Source organism: Salvia hispanica, chromosome 2, assembly GCF_023119035.1.
Source record: "Salvia hispanica cultivar TCC Black 2014 chromosome 2, UniMelb_Shisp_WGS_1.0, whole genome shotgun sequence".
Lineage (NCBI taxonomy): Eukaryota > Viridiplantae > Streptophyta > Magnoliopsida > Lamiales > Lamiaceae > Salvia > Salvia hispanica.
Window position 1 is genome coordinate 1,121,485 of NC_062966.1, and position 21,515 is coordinate 1,142,999.

Genomic DNA, 21,515 nt, shown 5'->3' on the forward strand with positions numbered 1-21,515 from the left:
TCTATTTAGTATTTCACGTGATCATTCCTTCCAAGTTAATTTAGTATTTCACGTGTAAGTGTAACTTATGCATGTAGATAACATGAATTGAGGGATTTTTTATATTTCTCGTGGTAATTAATTTTAAAATAATTATGTCTATTAATAAATAGATTAGGACTGAATTTTGATCTCTAAATAATTTGGATAAAACCATATAAAATTTTGAAGCAATGAATTTTGACGTGAGCAAGGATTCAAATTTTCACAAAGAATTTTCCGAGAGTAATTCACAGACAATTTTCCAACAGCTTTCGATGGCCAAAATCAAACACTATAATGAGTGTTAATATATATAAATAATAATAAAGCAAGTGATTTAGTAACCCTAATTTGTATAGCAAATATAATTAAATTTAGTTAACGCCAAATCCGACTTGTAACCCATTTGACGTAGGAAACTATAATGGGCCAATGAAAGGCCCAAATACCTCCCAACAAAACAGGAGTATGTTGAGTTGTTGAAAAGCAGGCCCATTATTCAAATCGAGGAGATATATTAATGTAAATATGCTCAAGTTTCTAATATATGCACAAATAAAAATAACACTTTAAAATATGGTTTCCTACTCAAATCTATGGCCGTCGTAGGGATCAGATTAGTCTAGATTCACTAATTACCGAGACCTCTTTGTTCTTGTACAAGAGAGCTCAGCCAAACTCTCACCCACGCGGCTGATATTACAACTCGAACCAAAGTATTATAGATTAAGTACAAGAAACTAGGAACCCTAGCTATTACAAGATCTTGAATAGATTAAGCTATTATCCTTGCTAGCTCCATAATCTGCTCACTTAACAAAACAGTTAGTAATAACAAGAAGGATCCTCTCGGATCTAAACACAGATTACTAACTAAGAACAATGAGAATGACAATAGATCAAAGATTCTTGGCTCATAACCCGCCACAACAACACTGATCTATTCTACCAGAACAAGATCCAAGAGAGCACAGATGGATTGGTTAGAATTAACCCTCGGACCACCAATACCTCCACCAGAAAGTCCCCTCACACCAGATCAGGTTCCACCGAACAAATCTCAGCACAGAGCCTCCGAGTCTCACAAACCCTAATTCTTCTCCAGCAACAAGCAATCGAAGAGATTGCCTCACACCAGCACTCACAAAAGATCTACCACTCAAAGAACCGTGAGAGATCACCAAGAGATGGCCGGAAACTCATCGGAGAAGAAGAGAGAGAAGAGAGAATACACTAAATCGAGTGTAGAGAGAGAGAGATTAGAGAGTGAATGAGAACGGCGCATAGCCTTTTCTCAATAACAAACACAACCCTAAATCCAACGGCTGTGGAGCAGGATCCATGTGAGGGGGCACGTGGCAGCATCTGGTGCAAGGGGACTTGTAATTGGGCTCAGCCCAATTAATCACATCCGGACTAACATAATAACACAGCCCAAATAAAAGTCCACCCAATAAATCCAACATACTCCACCTTGGACTTTATTCTGGGAAACCAATCAAGTGTTACAGGCTAAGGCATTTTCATCATAACCTACAAGGCAGATCCCTCAGCACCAAAGGACTAAGTCCACAAGCATTTTGGGAACCACCAGGTTGCCTTTAGACACCAGAGGGGCTGACACCCATTAGTTTAAAAGGACTTCGTGCCTCCAGCCACCTACCACCCTTACCACAGCTGATAAGGTGGCTGAGGTCTTTCCCCCGGGACATGCAACTTATCATAGGTCAAAGTGGACAATATCATACTAATGTGGAGTTTGGGTGTGCACCACCAAGACCCAACAGCTGCCTTCGACGACAAGAGCTTCATCACCAAGGAAAATAACAGCCGATGTCAAACTTGGGATTTTCACTATATTTTTGGATACATTATTTAATGAAAGTGCATACCTATGTATAGGCAAAAATAATGAAATCTAAGCCTAGCCAAGATAGGATTCAAATGGGCCTAAATATAATTGAACAGCAGCCCAAACCTTTTAGACTCTATACACAACACGATTATAATGCAGAAAATTTTTAGACCAACTCAGCCGCCAAATAATCACAATTGGATGAGCGGAATTGGTAAAACCACTCTAGCCAGAAATCTATTTAACAATGCAGTTGTTAAGGAGCATTTTGATATTCGTACTTGGACTACAATTTCTCAAACTTCAGTGTTAGAGAAACACTTAGAGGAGTTTATATTCAAGCAATTAGGCACTCGTGCGATAGGAATGAGAATGAAAAACTCAGTGATCTAAGTGAAAATCAATTGAGAGAAAAGTTGTACAAGTTTTTATATGGTAAGAGGTATCTTGTAATAATGGATGATATGTGGAGTGAAGAGGCGTGGGAGAAGATAAGATTTTTCTTTCCAGTAAAAAATGTGGGAGTCGAATAATCATAATAACTAGGCTATCAAGCTTGAGCTCTCAGTTGAAGAATCTTATAGAGTTGATATCGAATTTCTAGATGAAGCTAGTAGTTGGGATTTGTTTTGTAAGGCTGTGTTTGAAAAAGAAAGTTGTCCTCTTGAGTTAGAGAATATTGGGAAGGCTATTGTAGTAAAGTGTAAAATAGTATTACAATAGGAGGACTTTTGGCAAAGTCTGATCGCACAAGAGAATATTGGGATTTTTTAGAGCAAGATTTGAATTCTGCTATTAAAAGTAATGATGAATATTGCATGAAAATATTGTGGATGAGCTATATCTATCTGCCAAATTATTTGAAGACGTGCCTTTTATATATGGCTAATTTTGAGGGAGATCGTAGTATTCGCGGTTCAATGCTCAAAAAGCTATAGATTTCTGAAGGATTTTTAAAACCCAGGAGTGGGAAAAGTTTGGATATAATTGCGCAAGAATACTTTAAGGAGTTGGTTGATAGGAATCTCATTTTAGTTGATAGGTTTGGGTCTACTGGAAATGTTAAGCACGGTAAAATTCATGATTTGTACTAAAATGTGTGCTTGGAAGAAGTCGAAAAGGAAAGGTTTTATCATGTCATAAGAAACGATCCTCCACGCTTAAACAGCACAAGCCGAGTTGCTCTAAAAACTTCAGTGGTGTTATTAAGTGAACTCTTAGAATCTTTGTCGCATGCTCGTTCCATAAAACGTGATGAGCCTCAAATCCTTCACCATCTTAGATTGTTGAGGACATTCAAAGCATATGATGAAGATACTCTGAGTGGTGCTTATTTCCTCGACAACGTGTTTGAAATGGTGAACTCGCGATACCTTGCTGTTAGAGTTCATAAAGAGATTCCCTACTTCGATTGATCTACTATGGAATCTTCACACGTTGATTACTCATTGTTGGCGTTACCTTATTGCACCAATCGAAATTTGGAAATTGCATCAACTTCGACATCTCGAGTTTCATGAGAAAGGATTGATTCTCCCTGATCATCCAAGTGGTGGCAATGGCATTGTTATCATGGAGAATTTGCACACACTCAAAGGAGTTCCGAATTTGTTTTTTGAATGAGGAGGTGGTTAAAAGAATTCCCAATGTGAAGAAATTGCATCTAATATACAATGTGCAACAAATGGAGGGAGAAAACTGTCTCAATTATCTTCAGTGTTTAAGTAAAATGGAAAACTTCCACTGCACCACCAGAAATGGATGTGATGACTATTTGCAGAGGATTAGGTTGCCACTCTCCCTCAAAAATTTGTTCGTCGATGCCTCTCCCGATCCTGAATTGGAAGACATGTTGCAAAAAATCGGTTCATTGCCCCTTCTCGAGAAGTTTGTATTGCAAAATGGCTTCTTTAAAACAGGCAAGTGGGAGACAGTTGAAGGTCAATTCGCAAGCCTCATGTTTCTACGATTGGAGGATTGTGGTGGTCTAGACGATTGGATTGTGTCGGATAAGTCTCACTTTCCATTTCTTCAAAAGCTTTATCTTCGTAATTTAAGCCAACTAAATGAGATTCCATTAGAAGTTTGAGAAATAGCAACTTTGAAATCCATTTCTTTGGAATATTGCAGTGAATTGGCGGTGGTGTCAGCGAAAAGGATAGTAGAGGAACAAGAGGATTTATATGGAGACGAACTAGAGCTTCATGTCCGAGCTCTAGTTCGGAAGAAAGAAAAAGCTCTGAAGAACTTGGCAAGCTCCAAATTTGAAGTTAATGTTTGTGTAATAGCATCGAAGGCCTCACTTCCTCTTCCCTTTCCAACTCAAGCCGAAAGACAAGAACACCGAGCTAGCTCATTAGAATAATGAACTAAAGTTTTCTTTTAGTAACATGATTTATAAGAAAAAGATCTTCCCTTTAATGTCTATCACAACTCACAAAAAGGAAGCATGCTGAGCTTCTATTTTTATTATTGTTTTTATAGAGTATTTTTATAGAGTATTTTTCGATTAAACTCACAAGAAGGAATGGGCTGATTGATGGGATCCAAGCCCATCATTCAGATCTTGCACTAATGCAAATATATCATACTTTTAATTGGGGAAGGAAGGATCCCCTGCTGTGGTGGGAATACAGCAGGGGGCTGTTGTGCCAACTAAACGGCAGCGTTTGGAGTCAATTACTGCACCTCTTTCCATTATCTATTTAATTCGTTACTGTACTTACTTTTTCATTTACTAACTTTAGCAACTTTACTCTTCCCAAATAGCTGCTTCAACATATTTTAGGTGGTTTACTGTACTTAACTTCACTTGCTGCATGATTTATGTGATCAATGGTTTAAGTTAATATTGCACTACTATATTGCCCACACAGGCGGTTAAATCATAATTATTTTATAATACTATATTGAATATTGATTTTACTTATATAGGAGTAATCATACTTTGTTGAATATTAACTGTTAGTAAATAAATTTTATCACTTAAAATTATTTTAACTTATATCGAGTATTATGTAAATGTAATATCTATATATTGAATACTGCTTTTACAATTCTAATATATTTTTGACTAAAAATTTATCAAATTTGAAAACTCATTTTATTTTTGAATTTAGGGATAAATATTATTAAATCATAATTTTTCATTGAATTTTTTGCCATTTCCATAATTTTGGAACTCGAATAATCCAATATAACATTTCAATTTTCTCCATTGTTCCATAATGGTGAAATTGGAACTAATATTTATATATTAAAAAAGTATGATATGAAAAAAAAATCATAATATCATTTTTAATACATCATGTTTTAATTAACACTCCAAATATAATAACATCACTCTATCAAGAGACAATGCTATATTGTCGTTTTATCATATTTGATACTCCCTCTGTCCGCGAATAGGAGTCCCGTTTTTCCATTTTAGTCCGTCCGCGAATAGGAGTCCCGGTTCACTTTTACCATAAATGGTAATAGGGTCCCACCTTCCACTAACTCATTCCACTCACATTTTATTTAAAACTAATATATACAAGTGGGACCCCTATTCCACTATCTTTTTTCCACCCACTTTTCTTAACTTTTCTTAAAACCCGTGCCCCCACAAATGGGACTCCTAATGGCGGACGGAGGGAGTATTTTTTTTCATGTTAATTTTTCTTTTTAGCAATGTGAGACAACTAAGAAAAATTAAAATATTACTATAATTTTATATTTCAATTTATAAAATCAATAAGAAGTCCAAAAAAATACCTTATGCTATTAACTCTCAACAATATTACACTAAAAATAAGTTAAGGAATAATACAATAAGTGATTTAGATTAATAAAATTTAATATAAATGACTTTTCGAATTTGGTAACCTCCAATTGCTATCACGTACAACTCTAAACTATTAAATAATAATTTATTAATATTACATTAATTTATCATAATATTAATAGTTAATACATAAAGTTTAAATGATCATGCAACTGAATAGAAAATTATGAAATTATAAATAATAAATTAAATAATTCATAGTAAATTGTAATGAACAGTTCTAATTAATCGTTATTTGAAGAAAATTATTATCCAACGTAAACCACCTAAAATATGTTGAAGCTATTTGGGAAGAATAAAGTTGCAACTTGTGTAATTGATTTAAATAAGCATACTGGAGTAAAAAATTTGACAATGAAAAGGGGTGTACTAAAAGTAAGTACCGTAACTAATTAAATAGATAATGGAAAGGGGTGTAGTAATTGACTCCAAATGCTGCCGTTTAGTTGGCACAGCAGCCCCTGTTGTGTTCCCACCACAGCAGGGGATCCTCCCCCTATATCCACAGCTCTCTTGCACTAATGCAGATCTCATTATCTCGATAATGCTGGACCTGAGTTCTTTATATTATCTGTCACTATAAAAAAATTGCAATTCTCAATTGTATATTAGTGTCATATTGGCCGTCTTCATTCATTCAAAATTCAAAGAGTAGTTAATCATGGCAGCTTATGGAGCTCTGGTTTCTCTTATGAATATCTTGGATACACTTGAGAACCATCCTTCCCCTCCCATTTTTATCCACAAACAACAAATTGAGTCTCTCACTCAAATTGTTACCTTCTTGCTGGTGTTTCTTGATGCTTATACTTCCCCTGTTGTTGTTGATGGCCGTGAAGCTGATCCATTGGAGCGTCGCATTGCTGATGCAGTTTATGCAGCTGAGGATGTTATCGAATCCCAGATTGTAGTTCGAATTGACAAACGATCCCCAATCGTTGAGGGTCATGGATTTTATCAAGATCTGCAGAAAGTGATTGAAAAATTGAATTTGATCAAAATTGAAGTGGAGAAGATTGCAGTGGAAGCGAATCTGCAGCAGAAGTCCGTTGCTGCCTTGACATCTTCTTCTACTGTGAAGGAAAACGTGATGGTGGGCTTTGAGGAAGTGTTTCTTGATGTTTTGGATAAGCTCACCGGAGATCAACTCAGCCGCCAAATCATCCCCATCACGGGGATGGGCGGAATTGGTAAGACCACTCTTGCCCGAAGTTTATTTGAGAATGCACTTGTTAAGGAGCATTTTGATATTCGTGCTTGGACTACAATTTCTCAAACTTATAATGTTAGAGAAACACTTAGAGAAGTTCTTTTCCAAGCTAGTGGTGATTCAAGTAGTGATCTGAGTGAGAAAGAATTGGGAGAAAAATTACACAAGTTTTTACATGGTAGAAGGTATCTTGTGATAATGGATGATATGTGGAGTGTAGATGTGTGGGAGAAGATAAGATTTTTCTTTCCTGATATTGGAAATGGGAGTCGGATAATAGTGACAACTAGGTTGTCAAACTTGAGTTCTCAATTGAATAAGTCGTATAGAGTTGGTATGAATTTTTTAGATGAAGCTAATAGTTGGGATTTGTTTTGCAAAACTGTATTTGGGAAAGAAAGTTGTCCTCTAGTGTTGGAGAAAATTGGGAAGAATATTGTAGTAAATTGTAAAGGACTTCCTTTATCAATTGCTACAATAGGAGGTCTTTTGGCAAAGTCTGAGTTCACAAGACAATATTGGGAGTTTATAGAGCAAAATTTGAATTCAATTGTTATTAACAATGATGATGAATTTTGCTTAAAAACATTGAGGATGAGCTATGTCTATCTACCAAACTATTTGAAGCCATGTTTTTTGTATATGGGTGTTTTTAAGGAAGATCGTAGTATCCGTGTGTCAATGCTCAAGAAGCTGTGGATTTCTGAAGGATTTTTGAAACCAAGCAGGGGGAAATGTTTGGAAACAATTGCGCATGAGTACTTTAAGGAGTTGGTTGATAGAAATCTTGTTTTAGTTGATCTATTGGGGTCTATTGGAAATGTTTACTATTGTAAAATTCATGATTTGTTGAGAGATTTGTGTTTGAAAGAAGTTGAAAGGGAAAGTTTTTATCATGTCGTAAGAGATGGTCCTCCGACCAATAATAGTGAACGTCGGGTTGTTTTTCCACCTAAAACTGTGTGGTTGTCAACAAATGAAGTCTTGGGACTTTTGTCACATGTTCGTTCCATAATATGTGATGACATCCATGGAATGTGGAAGGCAGAGGGGGGTGGAGAAGTTCAACTGCCTCAAAATCTCAGATTGTTGAGGACACTCCATGCATATGAAGATTGTTGGGATTATTTTCTAGATAATGTGTTTGAATTGGTGAACTCACGGTACCTTTCGGTTAGCCTTCATGAGAATTCCAAATTCCCTACTTCGATTGATCAGCTTTGGAATCTATACACATTGATTATTAGTTGTTCGGATCATCTTATTATACCGATTGAAATTTGGAAATTGCATCAACTTCGTCACCTAATATTCGTTGACTCATCCTCCGGATTGATTCTCCCGAATCCTCCCAGTGGCGACAATGAAATTTTTATCATGGAGAATCTGCAAACACTCAAAGGAGTGAAGAATTTGATTTTGAATGAGGAGGTGGTTAAAACAATTCCCAATGTGAAGAAATTGAAATTAAGTTATGATAAGAAACAAATGGAGGGAGAAAACTCTCAGCTATCTTCAGTGCTTGAGTAAGTTGGAAAACTTGGACTGCAATTCCAGAATTGAAAGTGATGTATATTTTCAGAGGATTAGGTTCCCACACTCCCTCAAGAAGTTGTCTATTATTGCCTCTCCTGATATGGTGTTAGAAGACATAATGCCAAAAATCGGTTCATTGCCCCTTCTTGAGAAGTTTGTACTATTCAATGGTTTCTTCAAAACAGGCAAGTGGGAAACAATTGAAGGCCAATTTCCAAGCCTCACGTTTCTACAATTGCGCAGTTGTGATGGTCTAGAAGATTGGATTGTATCAGACAAATCCCACTTTCCAGTTCTCCAGAAGCTTCGTCTTTATTCTTTCGATCAACTGAAGGAGATCCCATCAGAAGTGGGAGAAATAGCAACGTTGAAATCGATTGAATTGGGCTTTTGCAGTGAATCAGCGGTGGAGTCGGCTAAAAAGATAGTAGAGGAACAAGAGGATTTATATGGAGACCAACTGGACCTTCATGTTCGAGTTAAAGTTTTCAAAAGAGAAGCACTGAAGAGCTTGGCAAGTGCTAACTTTGAAGTTGACGTCTTCACTTTCTGACGTAGCATCGAAGTGTAGAGTTTGGTCTCAGTTCCTCTTCCCATTCCAACTCATGTAGAAGATGCAGAAAATCGTGAAGACCGAGTTTGTTTTCATAAGCTTGTAATGGAGTTTGATCTTGTGTTGCTTGAATACTATAACCTCTTTCTGTTGTTACTTATGTGCTTCTGTAAAGAGCAAGCAAAAGCTAGCATCTCAGTACTTGCGATTCTATATAATTATATTACAGTTATAGGGTCATTTACGAAAATGAACTAAATAAAGTTCAAAGGAAACCATACAAAGAGACAAACAAATGAATTCCTAAAAACTTTTCCATGACATAATTTACTTTGAGAAAATATCTACAACAAGGAGCTTAATTAGATATGCAACTTCTTGAAATGCTTTCAAATCTTCCCCAAAGATGACTCTTTACTTTGAGAAAATAGTACATAAAGATGATTCCAAGCCTCCAAAAGGTCTAGAAGATTGGATTGTATCAGACAAATCCCACTTTCAAGTTCTCCAAAAGCTTTGTCTTGAATATTTCTATTAACTGAAGGAGATCCCATCAGAAGTGGGAGAAATAGCAACGTTGAAATCAATTGAATTGCATTTTTGCAGTGATTCAGCGGTGGAGTCGGCTAAAAAGATAGTAGAGGAACAAGAGGATTTATATGGAGACCAACTAGAGCTTCATGTTTTGAGTCAAAGTTTGGAGGAAAGATGAAGCACTGAAGAACTTGGCAAGTGCCAACTTTGAAGTTGAAGTCATGTAGAAGATGCAGAAAAACGATCTACTTATTTTAGAAGAAATGAAGAATGAACTATAGAGTTTGTTTAAGCTTACAATAAAGTTTGATCATGTGTTGCTTGAATACTATTATTACCTCTTTCTGTTGTTACTTATGTGCTTCTGTAAAGAGCATCTCAGTACTTGCGTTCACGAAAATGAACTAAATAAAGTTCAAACGAAACCATACAAAGAGACAAACAAATGAGTTCCTAAAAACATTTCTATGACAAAATTTATTTTGTAATGGGCCTAAAACTATAAGGGCCTTAATTAGATATGCAACTACTTGAAATGCTTTCAAGTCTTCCCCAAAAATGATTCTTTACTTAGAGATAATATCTACAACAAAAACCTTACTCTATTTTTCAACATGGATGACCAAGAGTCTTTCTATTGTTACTTATGTTGTGTTGCTTGAATACTATAATCTCTTTCTATTGTTACTTATGTTCTTCTGTAAAAAGCAAGCAAAATTGTGTTTCTATATAATTTTACAGTTATAGGGTCATTTACGAAATTGAACTAAATACAGTTCAAAGGAAATCATACAAAGAGACAAACAAATGAATTCCTAAAAACTTTTCCATGGCATAATTTACTTAGAGAAAATATCTACAACAAAAACCTTATTTTCAACATGGATGACCAGGAGTCTTTCTTTCCTAGTGCTACAATTGCCAATTTAAGCTGATGAAGAAAAAATAAAATTAATTTTAAGTCTTCAGATTTTCTAGATGTGAGCCAACTTGTTTTCCCACGTTGTTACAATCCCACCTTTGGAATCGTGAATTCATGTTTTTTATGATATACTATAAAATGCTCGAGCCAAAAAAAATAAAAAAAAGTTAACCAACAGTTAAAATAGTACATAAACATGGAATATAACATCTAATTACCCTATATTTTATGTAAAAAATGTGATGAGATTAATGGGGTGAGTTTGGTTGGTGGAAGAGGAAAGTTGTGACATTGAATGCATTACATAAACACTATAGTTTGAGGGAAACAGCGTGTTTGTGAAAAACAAACACTTGCTAAAGATCAATCTACAACTACAACAACATCAAAAAAGATAACCTTAAAAGTGATCAAAAATGAAAATTTTCTTTTTTTTTCCACAACCAAAAAGGCCATGAAGAAATAGGAAATAAAATTTCCTACACAACACAACTAAACAACCAAAATTTACGTCAATTATTGAGTCGAGCTTATGATGATCCTTCGAGTAAGGCTTCGCCCAGTCCACGAGTAAGTTTAGATGCACAGACTAAGAATTTTTAACACATTGACTTTTAGATTGTAAATTAATTAAACAAAATTAGAAATAATAATATTATATTCAAAATAACAATTATAAACAAAATATGTACTGTATATAATAACTACAAATTATACAACTTCAACGTATTAAAATTGAAATGACTAACAAATTATAAATATTTGGATAGCTCTGATACACAATGCATGTGTGGGAATCATTTAAAACAACAACATTTGATTAAATTCTGAGAAGAAAAAATGTTCACATATAAAATAAGGTTCCATTTATAATTGTTACAACACTAATTTAATGCTCAAACAAACTTATCAAATATTTAAAAATATTACTCCATTCTTTCACAAAGAATAGTCATATTTTTGTCATTTTAGAATGTGAAAAAAAAAAATAGTACTACCGTTTAAAAAATAGAACTCATATTTTATCCATTTTTTCTCCTTCGTTTCTTACTTTTTTCGGAGGGAGTATATTAGAGGCGAAAATATAATATCTCATGAAATATTTTCTATATAAAAATTTTATACTGTAAATAAACAGGTTTTAAATCAATGCAACAAATTTTGGTTTTGACTGATTAGACATTGGTTTTGACTTCATGAGCGGTAGTTTCATAAAATGAATGCAACAAATTTTGTACATCACCGAACCTATCGTGTAAAATTGACGGAACCTCAAAATAACAAATCACACAGTCAACACTCTAAACTAATAGATATTGGTTTTGACTTCATGAGCAGTAGTTTCATAAAATGAATGCAACGAATTTTAATAACCGAATAAATTATGAAAGGCTCTAGATCATTGAGCGAGGTATGAAATGGTTTAGTGCTTTCAACCTTTCTTCCTATGATTAGAAATTTAGAATAAAAATATTAAACTTGAGTTGTTATAACCGAATAAAGGCTCCAGATCAATTAGCAAGGTGTGGAACCTTTCTTCTTATGATGATGAGAATAAAAATACCAAGCTTGAGAAATGAGAATGTGTGGATAGTAAGTTTTCAAATATCATATTTATAGGGGAAAAAAAATAGTCACGAGACTCTTACAAAACTAAAATTGCGACTAACGGCTGATTGCCATTATTTTGAATTAATTTGATCACATTAAGAATCATTCATTGCAATAATTTCTTGAAAGTTTGAAACATTTGCAATGATAATATAAATTGTATGCTTGAAAGTGAAACATTTACAATTATATAAAAGCTGAATGTTCATAATGATTAAATAAAATTAAATATTATTAATGAATATGTAGTGTCACCAATTGGTATATAGGGGGAGTGTTATATTGCTAACTCAATACTTAATTGCTAACTACAACTCAATAATAGCCATTAGATATTCAAATTAAAGGCCTAGATCATCAACCTTCTCAGTTGTGAAATAAATCAGAGTGGTTTATTTCACCTTTCAATATTAAACTCTGTGTAACAAACTTTCTTTGAAAGTGTTTTAAGCATGGCGGCTTATGGAGTTCTAGTTTCTTTTATGCATATCATAGATACCCTTCAAAAGCATCCTTCTCCTCCCATTTCTATCGACACGGAACAAGTTGAAACCCTCACTCAAATTGTTACCTTCTTGAAGGTGTTTCTTGATGCTTATATTTCCCCTGTTGTTGTTGATGGCCAAGAAGCTGATCGATTGGAGCGTCGCATTGCTGATGCAATTTATGCAGCTGAGGACGTTATCGAATCCCAGATTGTGCTTCAAATCGACAAGCGATCCCCAATTGTTGAGGGCCATGACTTCTATCAAGATCTGCAGAAAGTGATAGAAGAAATGAATTTGATCAAACTTGAAGTGGAGAAGGTTGCAGATGAAGCTCGGCCGCAGCAAAAGCCTGTTCCTGCCTTGACGTCTTCTTCTACTGTGAAGGAAAACGTGATGGTGGGCTCTGATGAAGTGTTTCTTGAAGTTTTGGATAAGCTCACTGGATATCAACTCGGCCGCGAAATCATCCCCATCACGGGGATGGGCGGAATTGGTAAGACCACTCTTGCCCGAAGTTTATTTGAAAATGCACTTGTTAAGGAGTATTTTGATATTCGTGCTTGGACTACAATTTCTCAAACATATAATGTTAGAGAAACACTTAGAGAAGTTGTTTTCCAAGCAAGTGGTGATTCAAGTAGTGATGTGAGTGAGAAAGAATTGGGAGAAAAACTATACAAGTTTTTATATGGTAGGAGGTATCTTGTGATAATGGATGATATGTGGAGTGTTGATGTGTGGGAGAAGATCAAATTTTTCTTTCCTGATAATGAAAATGGAAGTCGGATAATTGTAACAACTAGGCTGTCAAACTTGAGTCAGTTGAATGAGACTTCTAGAGTTGATATGGATTTTTTAGATGAAGCTAATAGTTGGGATTTGTTTTGTAAAACTGTATTTGGAAAAGAAAGTTGTCCTCTGGAGTTCGAGAATATTGGGAAGAATATTGTAGCAACTTGTAAAGGGCTCCCTTTATCAATTGCTACGATAGGAGGTCTTTTGGCAAAATCTGAGTTCACGAGAGAATATTGGGAGCTTATAGAGCATAATTTAAATTCAATTGTTATTAGCAATAATGATGAATTTTGCTTAAAGACATTGAGGATGAGCTATATCTATTTGCCAAACTATTTGAAGTCATGTTTTTTGTATATGGGTGTTTTTAAGGAAGATAAGAGGATCCGTGTGTCAATGCTCAAGAAGCTGTGGATTTCTGAAAGATTTTTGAAACCAAGTAGAGGGAAAAGTTTGGAAACAATTGCGCAAGAGTACTTTAAGGAGTTGGTTGGTAGAAATCTGGTTTTAGTTGATAAGTTGGGGTCGATTGGAAATGTTAAGTATTGTAAAATACATGATTTGGTGAGAGATATGTGCTTGAAAGAAGTTGAAAAGGAAAGGTTTTATCATGTCTTAAGAGATGATCGTCCAACCATAACTAGCAAACGTCGGGTTGTACTTGGAAGTGAACGGTTGTTAACAAGTGACGTCTTGAGATCTTTGTCGCATGCTCGATCCATAATATGTAATTATGACTCTAATGAAGAGGAGAGTGATTGTGACGAAGATGAAGAGGGGAGTGATCGGGATGATAATGAAGAGAGGAGTGGAGAAGTTCAACTGCCTCACAATCTTAGATTGTTGAGGACACTCCATGCATATGAAGATGGTACTGCGGGTAGGGCTTATATGCTAGATAATGTGTTTGAATTGGTGAACTTACGATACCTTTCGGTTAGCCTTCATGAGAATTTCAAATTTCCTACTTCGATTGATCTGCTTTGGAATCTATACACATTGATTATTTGCTGTTCGGATCCTCTCCCGATTGAAATTTGGAAATTGCATCAACTTCGGCATCTCATATTTAATCCTTCATTCTTCGGATTGACTCTCCAGAATCCTTCCAGTGCCGACAATGACATTGTTGTCATGGAGAATCTGCAAACACTCAAAGGTGTAAAGAATTTGATTTTGAATGAGGAGGTGGTTAAAAGAATTCCTAATGTGAAGAAATTGCATTTAAGTTATGATAAGAAACAAATGGAGGGAGAAAACTGTCTCAACAATCTTCAGTGTTTTAGTAAATTGGAAAACTTGACCTGCATTTTCAGAAATGAAATTGCTGAATATTTTAGGATTAGGTTCCCACTCTCCCTTAAGAAGTTGTCTATTCTTGCCTCTGACGGTATGGTGTTGGAAGACTTAATGCCAAAAATCGGTTCATTGCCCCTTCTTGAGAAGTTTGAAATAGAATGTGGTTTCTTCAAAACAGGCAAGTGGGAAACAATTGAAGACCAATTTCCAAGCCTCAAGTTTCTACGATTGGACGGTTGTGCTGGTCTAGAAGATTGGATTATATCAGACAAATCCCACTTTCCAGTTCTCCAGAAGCTTCATCTTGTTTTTTTCAATCGACTGAAAGAGATCCCATCAGAAATGGGAGAAATAGCAACGTTGAAATCAATTGAATTGCGTTTTTGCAATGAATCAGCGGTGAAGTCGGCTAAAAAGATAGTAGAGGAACAAGAGGATTTATATGGAGACCAACTAGACCTTCATGTTCGAGTTGTAGTTTCGAAGGCTCGAGACGCACTAAGGAGCTTGGCAAGTGCCAACTTTGAAGTTGAAGTCTTCTCTATGTAGAGTTTTTTTTAAGCTTACAATAATATTTGATCTTGTGTTGCTTGAATACTAAAAGTTAATATAGTTCAAACGAAACCATACAAAGAGACAAACAAATGAATTTCTAAAAACATTTCTAGTAAATAATTTATTTTGTAATCGGCCCAAAATTAAAGGGCCTTAATTAGATATGCAACTTCTTGAAATGCTTTCAAGTCTTCCCCAAAAATGATTCTTTACTTTGAAAAAATATCTACAACAAAAACCTTACTCCATTTTTCCACATGGTGACCAAGAGTCTTTCTTTCCTAGTGCCTACAATTGTCAATTTAAGCTGATGATAGCTAGACTAATGAAGAAAAATCAAATTAATTTTAAGTCTGCAGATTTCTAGATGTGAGAAAACTTGTTTCCACATTCTCAAAGATGGTAATCGAGAGAGGTGTAGGAAGATTGGTTAGGCATATTGAAAGTAGAAGTAGCTAGAGAAAAATATTTCTTGTATATTTTCTGGTGTATTTGAGATGTCTTATTCCCCTTGTATTTATAGGGAAATATGAGACAATCCAACCACACCAATAAATAAATTTTTGGAACTTTATAATACTAGGCACTCTATCATAATAAATAAGTTCTACGAACTCCAAAAACAACAAATAGTGGGCGGCCATTAATTACTTGTTTTTCCAACACACATGAAACCCAAAGTTTTCCCAAGTTGTTACAGTCCCACTTTTGGTGTGTTGAAATTCATGTTTTTTTATGGTATATAAAACGGTCAGAAGAAAAAAGGATTGCGAACCAATAGTGTAACATCCCACTTTTTCGAACACTAATTTTTGAGACGTGAAAACTTTTGCATTAAATGCTTTTAATGCTATGATATATATGGATTAAATGATGTGGAGTTGAATAGTTAAACTTGGAATTGAATAGTCAAACTTGTTGAATATATGACGTGGCTATTGAATAGTCAAGATTTTGGAAAATATGACGTGGTCGTGGAATGGTCAAAGTCGTTGAAAATGCGACGTGGCGGTGAAATTAGAATGGTGGATTTGTGATGTGAATATATGAATATTTTGATGCGGGGTGAAATAATATTGTGGTGAATTATTTTCCTAAGGGATGAGTAAGAATTAAATAGGAGCATTATTTATTTTATTGGAGTTTTCGACCCCTCCTATTTATTGAAGGAGAAATTCTATTTTCTTGGATTTAATTGTTGCTTGGGATAATTATCCAAATTAAATCCAAAGTCCGAATATTCCTTATTTCTCCATGAAAATTTCGATCCCTATATTTATCTAAGGAGATTTTCGAAAATCTCTTATTATGGGAGAAGGGATATTTTTATTATATTATTTGATCCCTTGTTTATTCTCTTCCATAAATAAATTCAAATATCCTAGCATATCTTGCCATATCTAGGAAGATCTTGTCATATCCTATTTAAATTAGGATTTTAATTTGAATCCTTGTGTAGAGATTCAAAAAGTCACGCCTATTTCATATGGATCGGGGAGTTTATTATTTTTATTCTGCTCCGTGATATTTTATCCTACTCCGTGAAATATTCAAATTAAACCATAGGCTAAATAAATAGCCTAAAAATTCGAATTCCCTATTTTTCCTCTTCAAATTTTCGCCTACTACAACTACCATATCTCCTCAAATCTTTTATTTATTTAATTGTTGGATTAAATCTTGCACTCTATAAATATAAGAGTGCTAGCAGAATCAGATCTTGTCTTATCACTCAGTTGTTCTTCAGATTTACAATTGACATTTCTGGATGTACTAATACATAGGAATAGACTTAGCATTGTCATAAAAAATTTTGTATTTTTAAGTTTTCTTCTTTTGATTTTTTCTCTTATATTTTCACAGACATGGTGAAACGCTGTCAAGTAGGTCTAGCTTTATCTGCCACTCACAAAAACTTTAGTTAAGCCTTAAACTTGTCCCATCCAATTTGTTCTTTGGTATCTGTTTCTATTAGTTTCAATGAAAGGTTGGCTCTATTTACTCATTGGTTTGAGTGATCTGAGTAATAACTTTATTAGATCCATCAAGCTATTTTAAGTTTTAGAGTCTGATATTGAAGGAGGGTCGATTTCATCAGAATTTTGGTTTGATGAAATATGGAGGTATCTGCCTCCATTATTCTACTATTGTAAAAAGTAAAGTTGTGATTAATCGGCAAATATGAGTAAATGCATATTGCCAAACTATATATGAAGCAGTCATGTTTTAATGGCAGACAACACGAGATATGACCTTCGATTCTTGTATAAATACGCCTTAAGCGTTCCAAATTTTATACTGAATATAGGGTTTTTCGCCGCCGCTGCTTCTATTGCATTTACATACAGAAGAGGAGGTAAAAATTTCCCCCATATTTCCATCCCTTTCCATTTCTTTCCATTACAATTAGTTTTTTGATCTTCGTATTGAAATAACTGGTCATCTATTTTATGGCTTCTATTTTTGGATTAAAGCATTCAAGCACGGGATCTTGTAATCGGAGATTTCGTTCACTTATTACCAAGAGGTTTCTTTAAATTCTCAATATTAATTTCTTGCACTCGACTGTAATAATAGATCTATGTAATATTAACATTGCTACTGTGCATCTTAGTTAGATCTGGCAATTCATGATGTCGCGTTTATTTTGTATCATCTTTTCATGTTTTCTGTTATCCATTCTGTGCCCTTTCATAATCTCCTTCCTCTTTATTCATGTTTGATATTGTCTTGTTTTGATCTTGCTATCATGATCTCTTGTTGAGGATTGTCTGTGTCTTTAACTTAATTTCTGGTTTGGGATGTTTATTTGACTGTTACGAAGCCAACTTAGTCGAATTCATGTCTAGTTTGTCATGTACTAGTTCTTGCTATCGTGCCTGCACAAAAAGGCCAACTTAGTACCCAAATAATGCACAATTCATGCACGATTCGCGCCGTCTAATGTTATAATAAACTTAATTAGTACCCAATGAAGCACAATCCATACCCAATTCATGCACATTAATGCACAATTCATGCACAATTCGCGCTGTCTAATGTGTTTTTTTCCAGTTGAAATGTCACTGTATTATTGCCTCCATCCTTACATTCATTACATGGGTATGTATTTAAGCCATGTTAGATTGTTGAGATTTTGACCTTGCAATCTATCCTTTTAGGCCGTTATTTGAAAAATGAAACAAGCGAAAATGGAAGAAGGAAATGGGGTCGATCACTTTGCTTGCATCCCGGAGGAACTACTCTTGTTGATATTAAGCCGGATTGATGACCTAAAGCATCTGTGCAGATACTCCCTTGTCTCGAAGCGTTTTGCTTTGGCTATTTATGAATTGAGATCTGTTCATTTGACTCTTCCAAGTACAATACGGTCTACCGAATCAGCAGATGAAATCTGTGAACTTCTCCCTAAGCTGGCAGGCTTTACCAGAGAAGAAATGATTGAGTTCATCAAGTCCTCACTGATTAAGGAGTTGGGGTTCTTCTCATTCCTTCGGAACTTCAGGGAACTCAGATCTATTTCGTTGGACTTGACATGTCCTCGTAGCATCTGCAGTTCCTCATATTGGAAAGTGAGGGTGAAATTCAGCAATGGTGGAGCCTTGGTGGATCTTTTTCTGGAACTACCAGCTTATGTTTCCGGGCAGGCTTCTTCATCTTCATCTGACGAGGCTTATTCATCTGATGAGACTTCTTCATCTGATGAGTCTTCATCCGATGACGACGTTGCACCAGCAGACGAAGGAATGCGCAACAACACATTGTTTCTCTTTAGATGTTGCAGTATTTGGTTACTTGTGCTATGTTTGCTCATCAAATATAACCCTTCGCTTGTGAGTGTCACCATCACAAATCGCAAGAAAGCAGGGAGAGTATTTGTGAGCAATGTAAATCTTCTTGCACGGAGAAACAAGTTGAAAGAAGCACAACTAGGCTCATTGGATCAGACAATTGCTTGGATGTGCGACTCGAAAATCCTGGAATCAGGATACATGGTGAAAGTAGTGAATTATGGGACCTTGGATGAACTAGATCATGATTCCGGCATGTTAGATGTCGGTGATGTAGTGACTTGGGAGTATACTGGGGACGAAAAGGACTTACGAGATCTGTTGTTGGAGTTTGTAGGTAAATATAAAGAATCATTTCCTTAAAACTGATCCAAGTTTAACTATGCCGGCATCAAAATGACTCTTCTCTCGTTTAGTTTAATGTTAATGTTAATTTGGGACTAAGTTTGATATTTATCTTCATCTAGGAATGTTTCTATCTTGGTTTTGTACATTGCTTTCTATTTTCAGATGGATGTTTCATGTTTGTATAATAATATCTCTATCGTGCTTTTGCACTATTTTCGCACTATTTTGCACTATTTGCACAGTTTTAGCACTATTTTCATTCTTATTTCGTACTATTTTTGCACTAATTTGGCACCATTTTACTCTTTTATTTTATGACTTTTTTGTCATTTTAATCTTTATATTTTATTTTTCTCTCTGATTCCTTGTGTCTTCCCCCATTTTCCCTCTCATCTCTCGCTATTTTCCATTTTTCTTAATTTCATTTATTTCAAAGTACAAATATTCTATGTACTCATAACAATAACTTTAATTTGATATACATTAGTTTTAAATAATTTAGTAATAAAAGATTATAAATATTGAAAACATGTTAATTAAAGACAGTTTTATATAAAAATGGTGTATTTAATGGGGGACGAGGACTCATACGTTGCACAAACAGACCAAGACACATTGTCTCTCTTTGGTTACTTGTGCTATGTGTGAATGTAAAATGTGATTAGGAAGGATTTAATTATAATGTTAGCATAAATTGGTCATATTTTCATTTTGCTGGCTGATTCAGTTTTTTTTTAAACCAAGTATATATGATAATAATTGCATGAAAATGATTATTTTAAGTTGGCTTGAAAATTTTAAATATAAGCATAATCTGAATTGTCTGTAATGGACAATCTTCACTTCCTTATATGCGGATCAGGGAGGTGTTTGCGCGCCTCTGCTGCATAATTCCCTCGGCTGCTTCAGCGAGTGATGGGTGGTTGTGGTGGCGGTGTTGGCCACGTTGTCTGTGTTGGCACTTGTTGAAGGTGGTTTGTGGTGGTGGTGCATTCGGAACAACACTAAGTACTGCGACACGGGAATTTCCTCGTTGTTGACATCGAGATGAAGTCAGCTGGTTTTAGTATATGGGCAGTTCAAGTATTTTTTGTTAGAAATGATTATCTTATTGTTAGACATAAGCCATTGTTTAAGGGACATAAATAGCCACATGACTTACTTGAAACCTTAGACACGGACACAACTCCTATAACACATGTACACAAAAATGTAGATTAATATAATGAAATAAAGTGAGATAACATTCTCAAATCCAAAACTCTCTGGCGAGAAAAAGCTAGGAGTGAAAATCATAGCATGAGTAAAGTAATGCTCTCCAGCTGCATCCTTACACATATCAACTGGTTGAATAGTTCTTGTCTTGTTGGAATGGTAGATGAGCTTCTTCTCGTCCAGCAACATAAAAATGTCTCCTTTTTTGAAAGCTTTGATGGGATGAAAAAATGGCAATTTAATCTGATCAAAATAAATAGTACTAAACCTATATTCTATAGTCCAAGATTCTTCGACTTGGTACTTCTTCATTAATTAGATGACAATTTCATTGCCACCCATGTGCAATAGCTAAAACAAAGGTAGTCCCTCCAAACAAACAACTCCCTAGTTCGGTTGATATTAAGCGAGCTAGGACGGGTGGGGTTTTGATTTTGGAAAGATGAAATTTGACGAAATCATCGGACTGGGCCATGCTTTGCAAACGCACTTGCTGATTGCACGGCTTTGGAGAGAGAGCCGTGAGAGGACGCCGGTCGTGATTTCTGGTGGTAGATTCGTGAAGCAAACTCCCTACATCAAAGAAGAAGAATTAGGGCTTTTAATGATCACTTATTTAATTTTCAAGTAGATTTTTAATTTAAATTGTTATATATGTGAAAATGCCAAGTTTATTTTAATATTGTTAATTAGTGCAGCCCAATGACATCACCTAGCCCAGCCCATGCAGTCCAAATCCAAACTACAGCTATTTTATTGAAATTTTTTATTGAATTTTGTTTGAAAGTGTTAAATATTGGATTTAATCTAAACCTAATATTATATTCTTAATAATTGGTACTTGGTTGGTTTTGATTTTGATTGGGATTGTGATTTTTATTCAAAGTGTTCCACCACCACTATATATTTATTTATTTATTTTTATCTAAATCCTAATTATAGTTATCAAATTTGAA

General features: G+C 35.0%; 3 protein-coding genes across 4 annotated transcripts; all 3 read left to right on the forward strand.

Annotated features, from left to right (window-relative positions):
• Positions 1-6,363: 6,363 nt before the first annotated feature.
• LOC125205110 (putative late blight resistance protein homolog R1A-10) lies at positions 6,364-8,442 on the forward strand. Its single transcript, XM_048103925.1, has one exon. The coding sequence runs from the start codon at positions 6,364-6,366 to the stop codon at positions 8,440-8,442; it is 2,079 nt and encodes a 692-aa protein (XP_047959882.1).
• Positions 8,443-12,520: 4,078 nt separating this feature from the next.
• Positions 12,521-15,199, forward strand: LOC125205111 (late blight resistance protein R1-A-like). The gene has a single exon (XM_048103926.1). The coding sequence runs from the start codon at positions 12,521-12,523 to the stop codon at positions 15,197-15,199; it is 2,679 nt and encodes an 892-aa protein (XP_047959883.1).
• A 2,345-nt stretch (positions 15,200-17,544) lies between these two features.
• Positions 17,545-19,567, forward strand: LOC125204744. Of its 2 annotated transcripts, none has more exons than XM_048103467.1 (2): positions 17,545-17,561; positions 18,367-19,567. In XM_048103467.1, the coding sequence occupies exon 2, from the start codon at positions 18,382-18,384 to the stop codon at positions 19,357-19,359; it is 978 nt and encodes a 325-aa protein (XP_047959424.1). In that variant the 5' UTR covers positions 17,545-17,561; positions 18,367-18,381; the 3' UTR covers positions 19,360-19,567. The 2 variants fall into 2 exon arrangements, with proteins under 2 accessions (XP_047959424.1, XP_047959423.1); XM_048103466.1 differs by lacking the exon at positions 17,545-17,561 and adding an exon at positions 17,674-17,732.
• Positions 19,568-21,515: the final 1,948 nt, after the last annotated feature.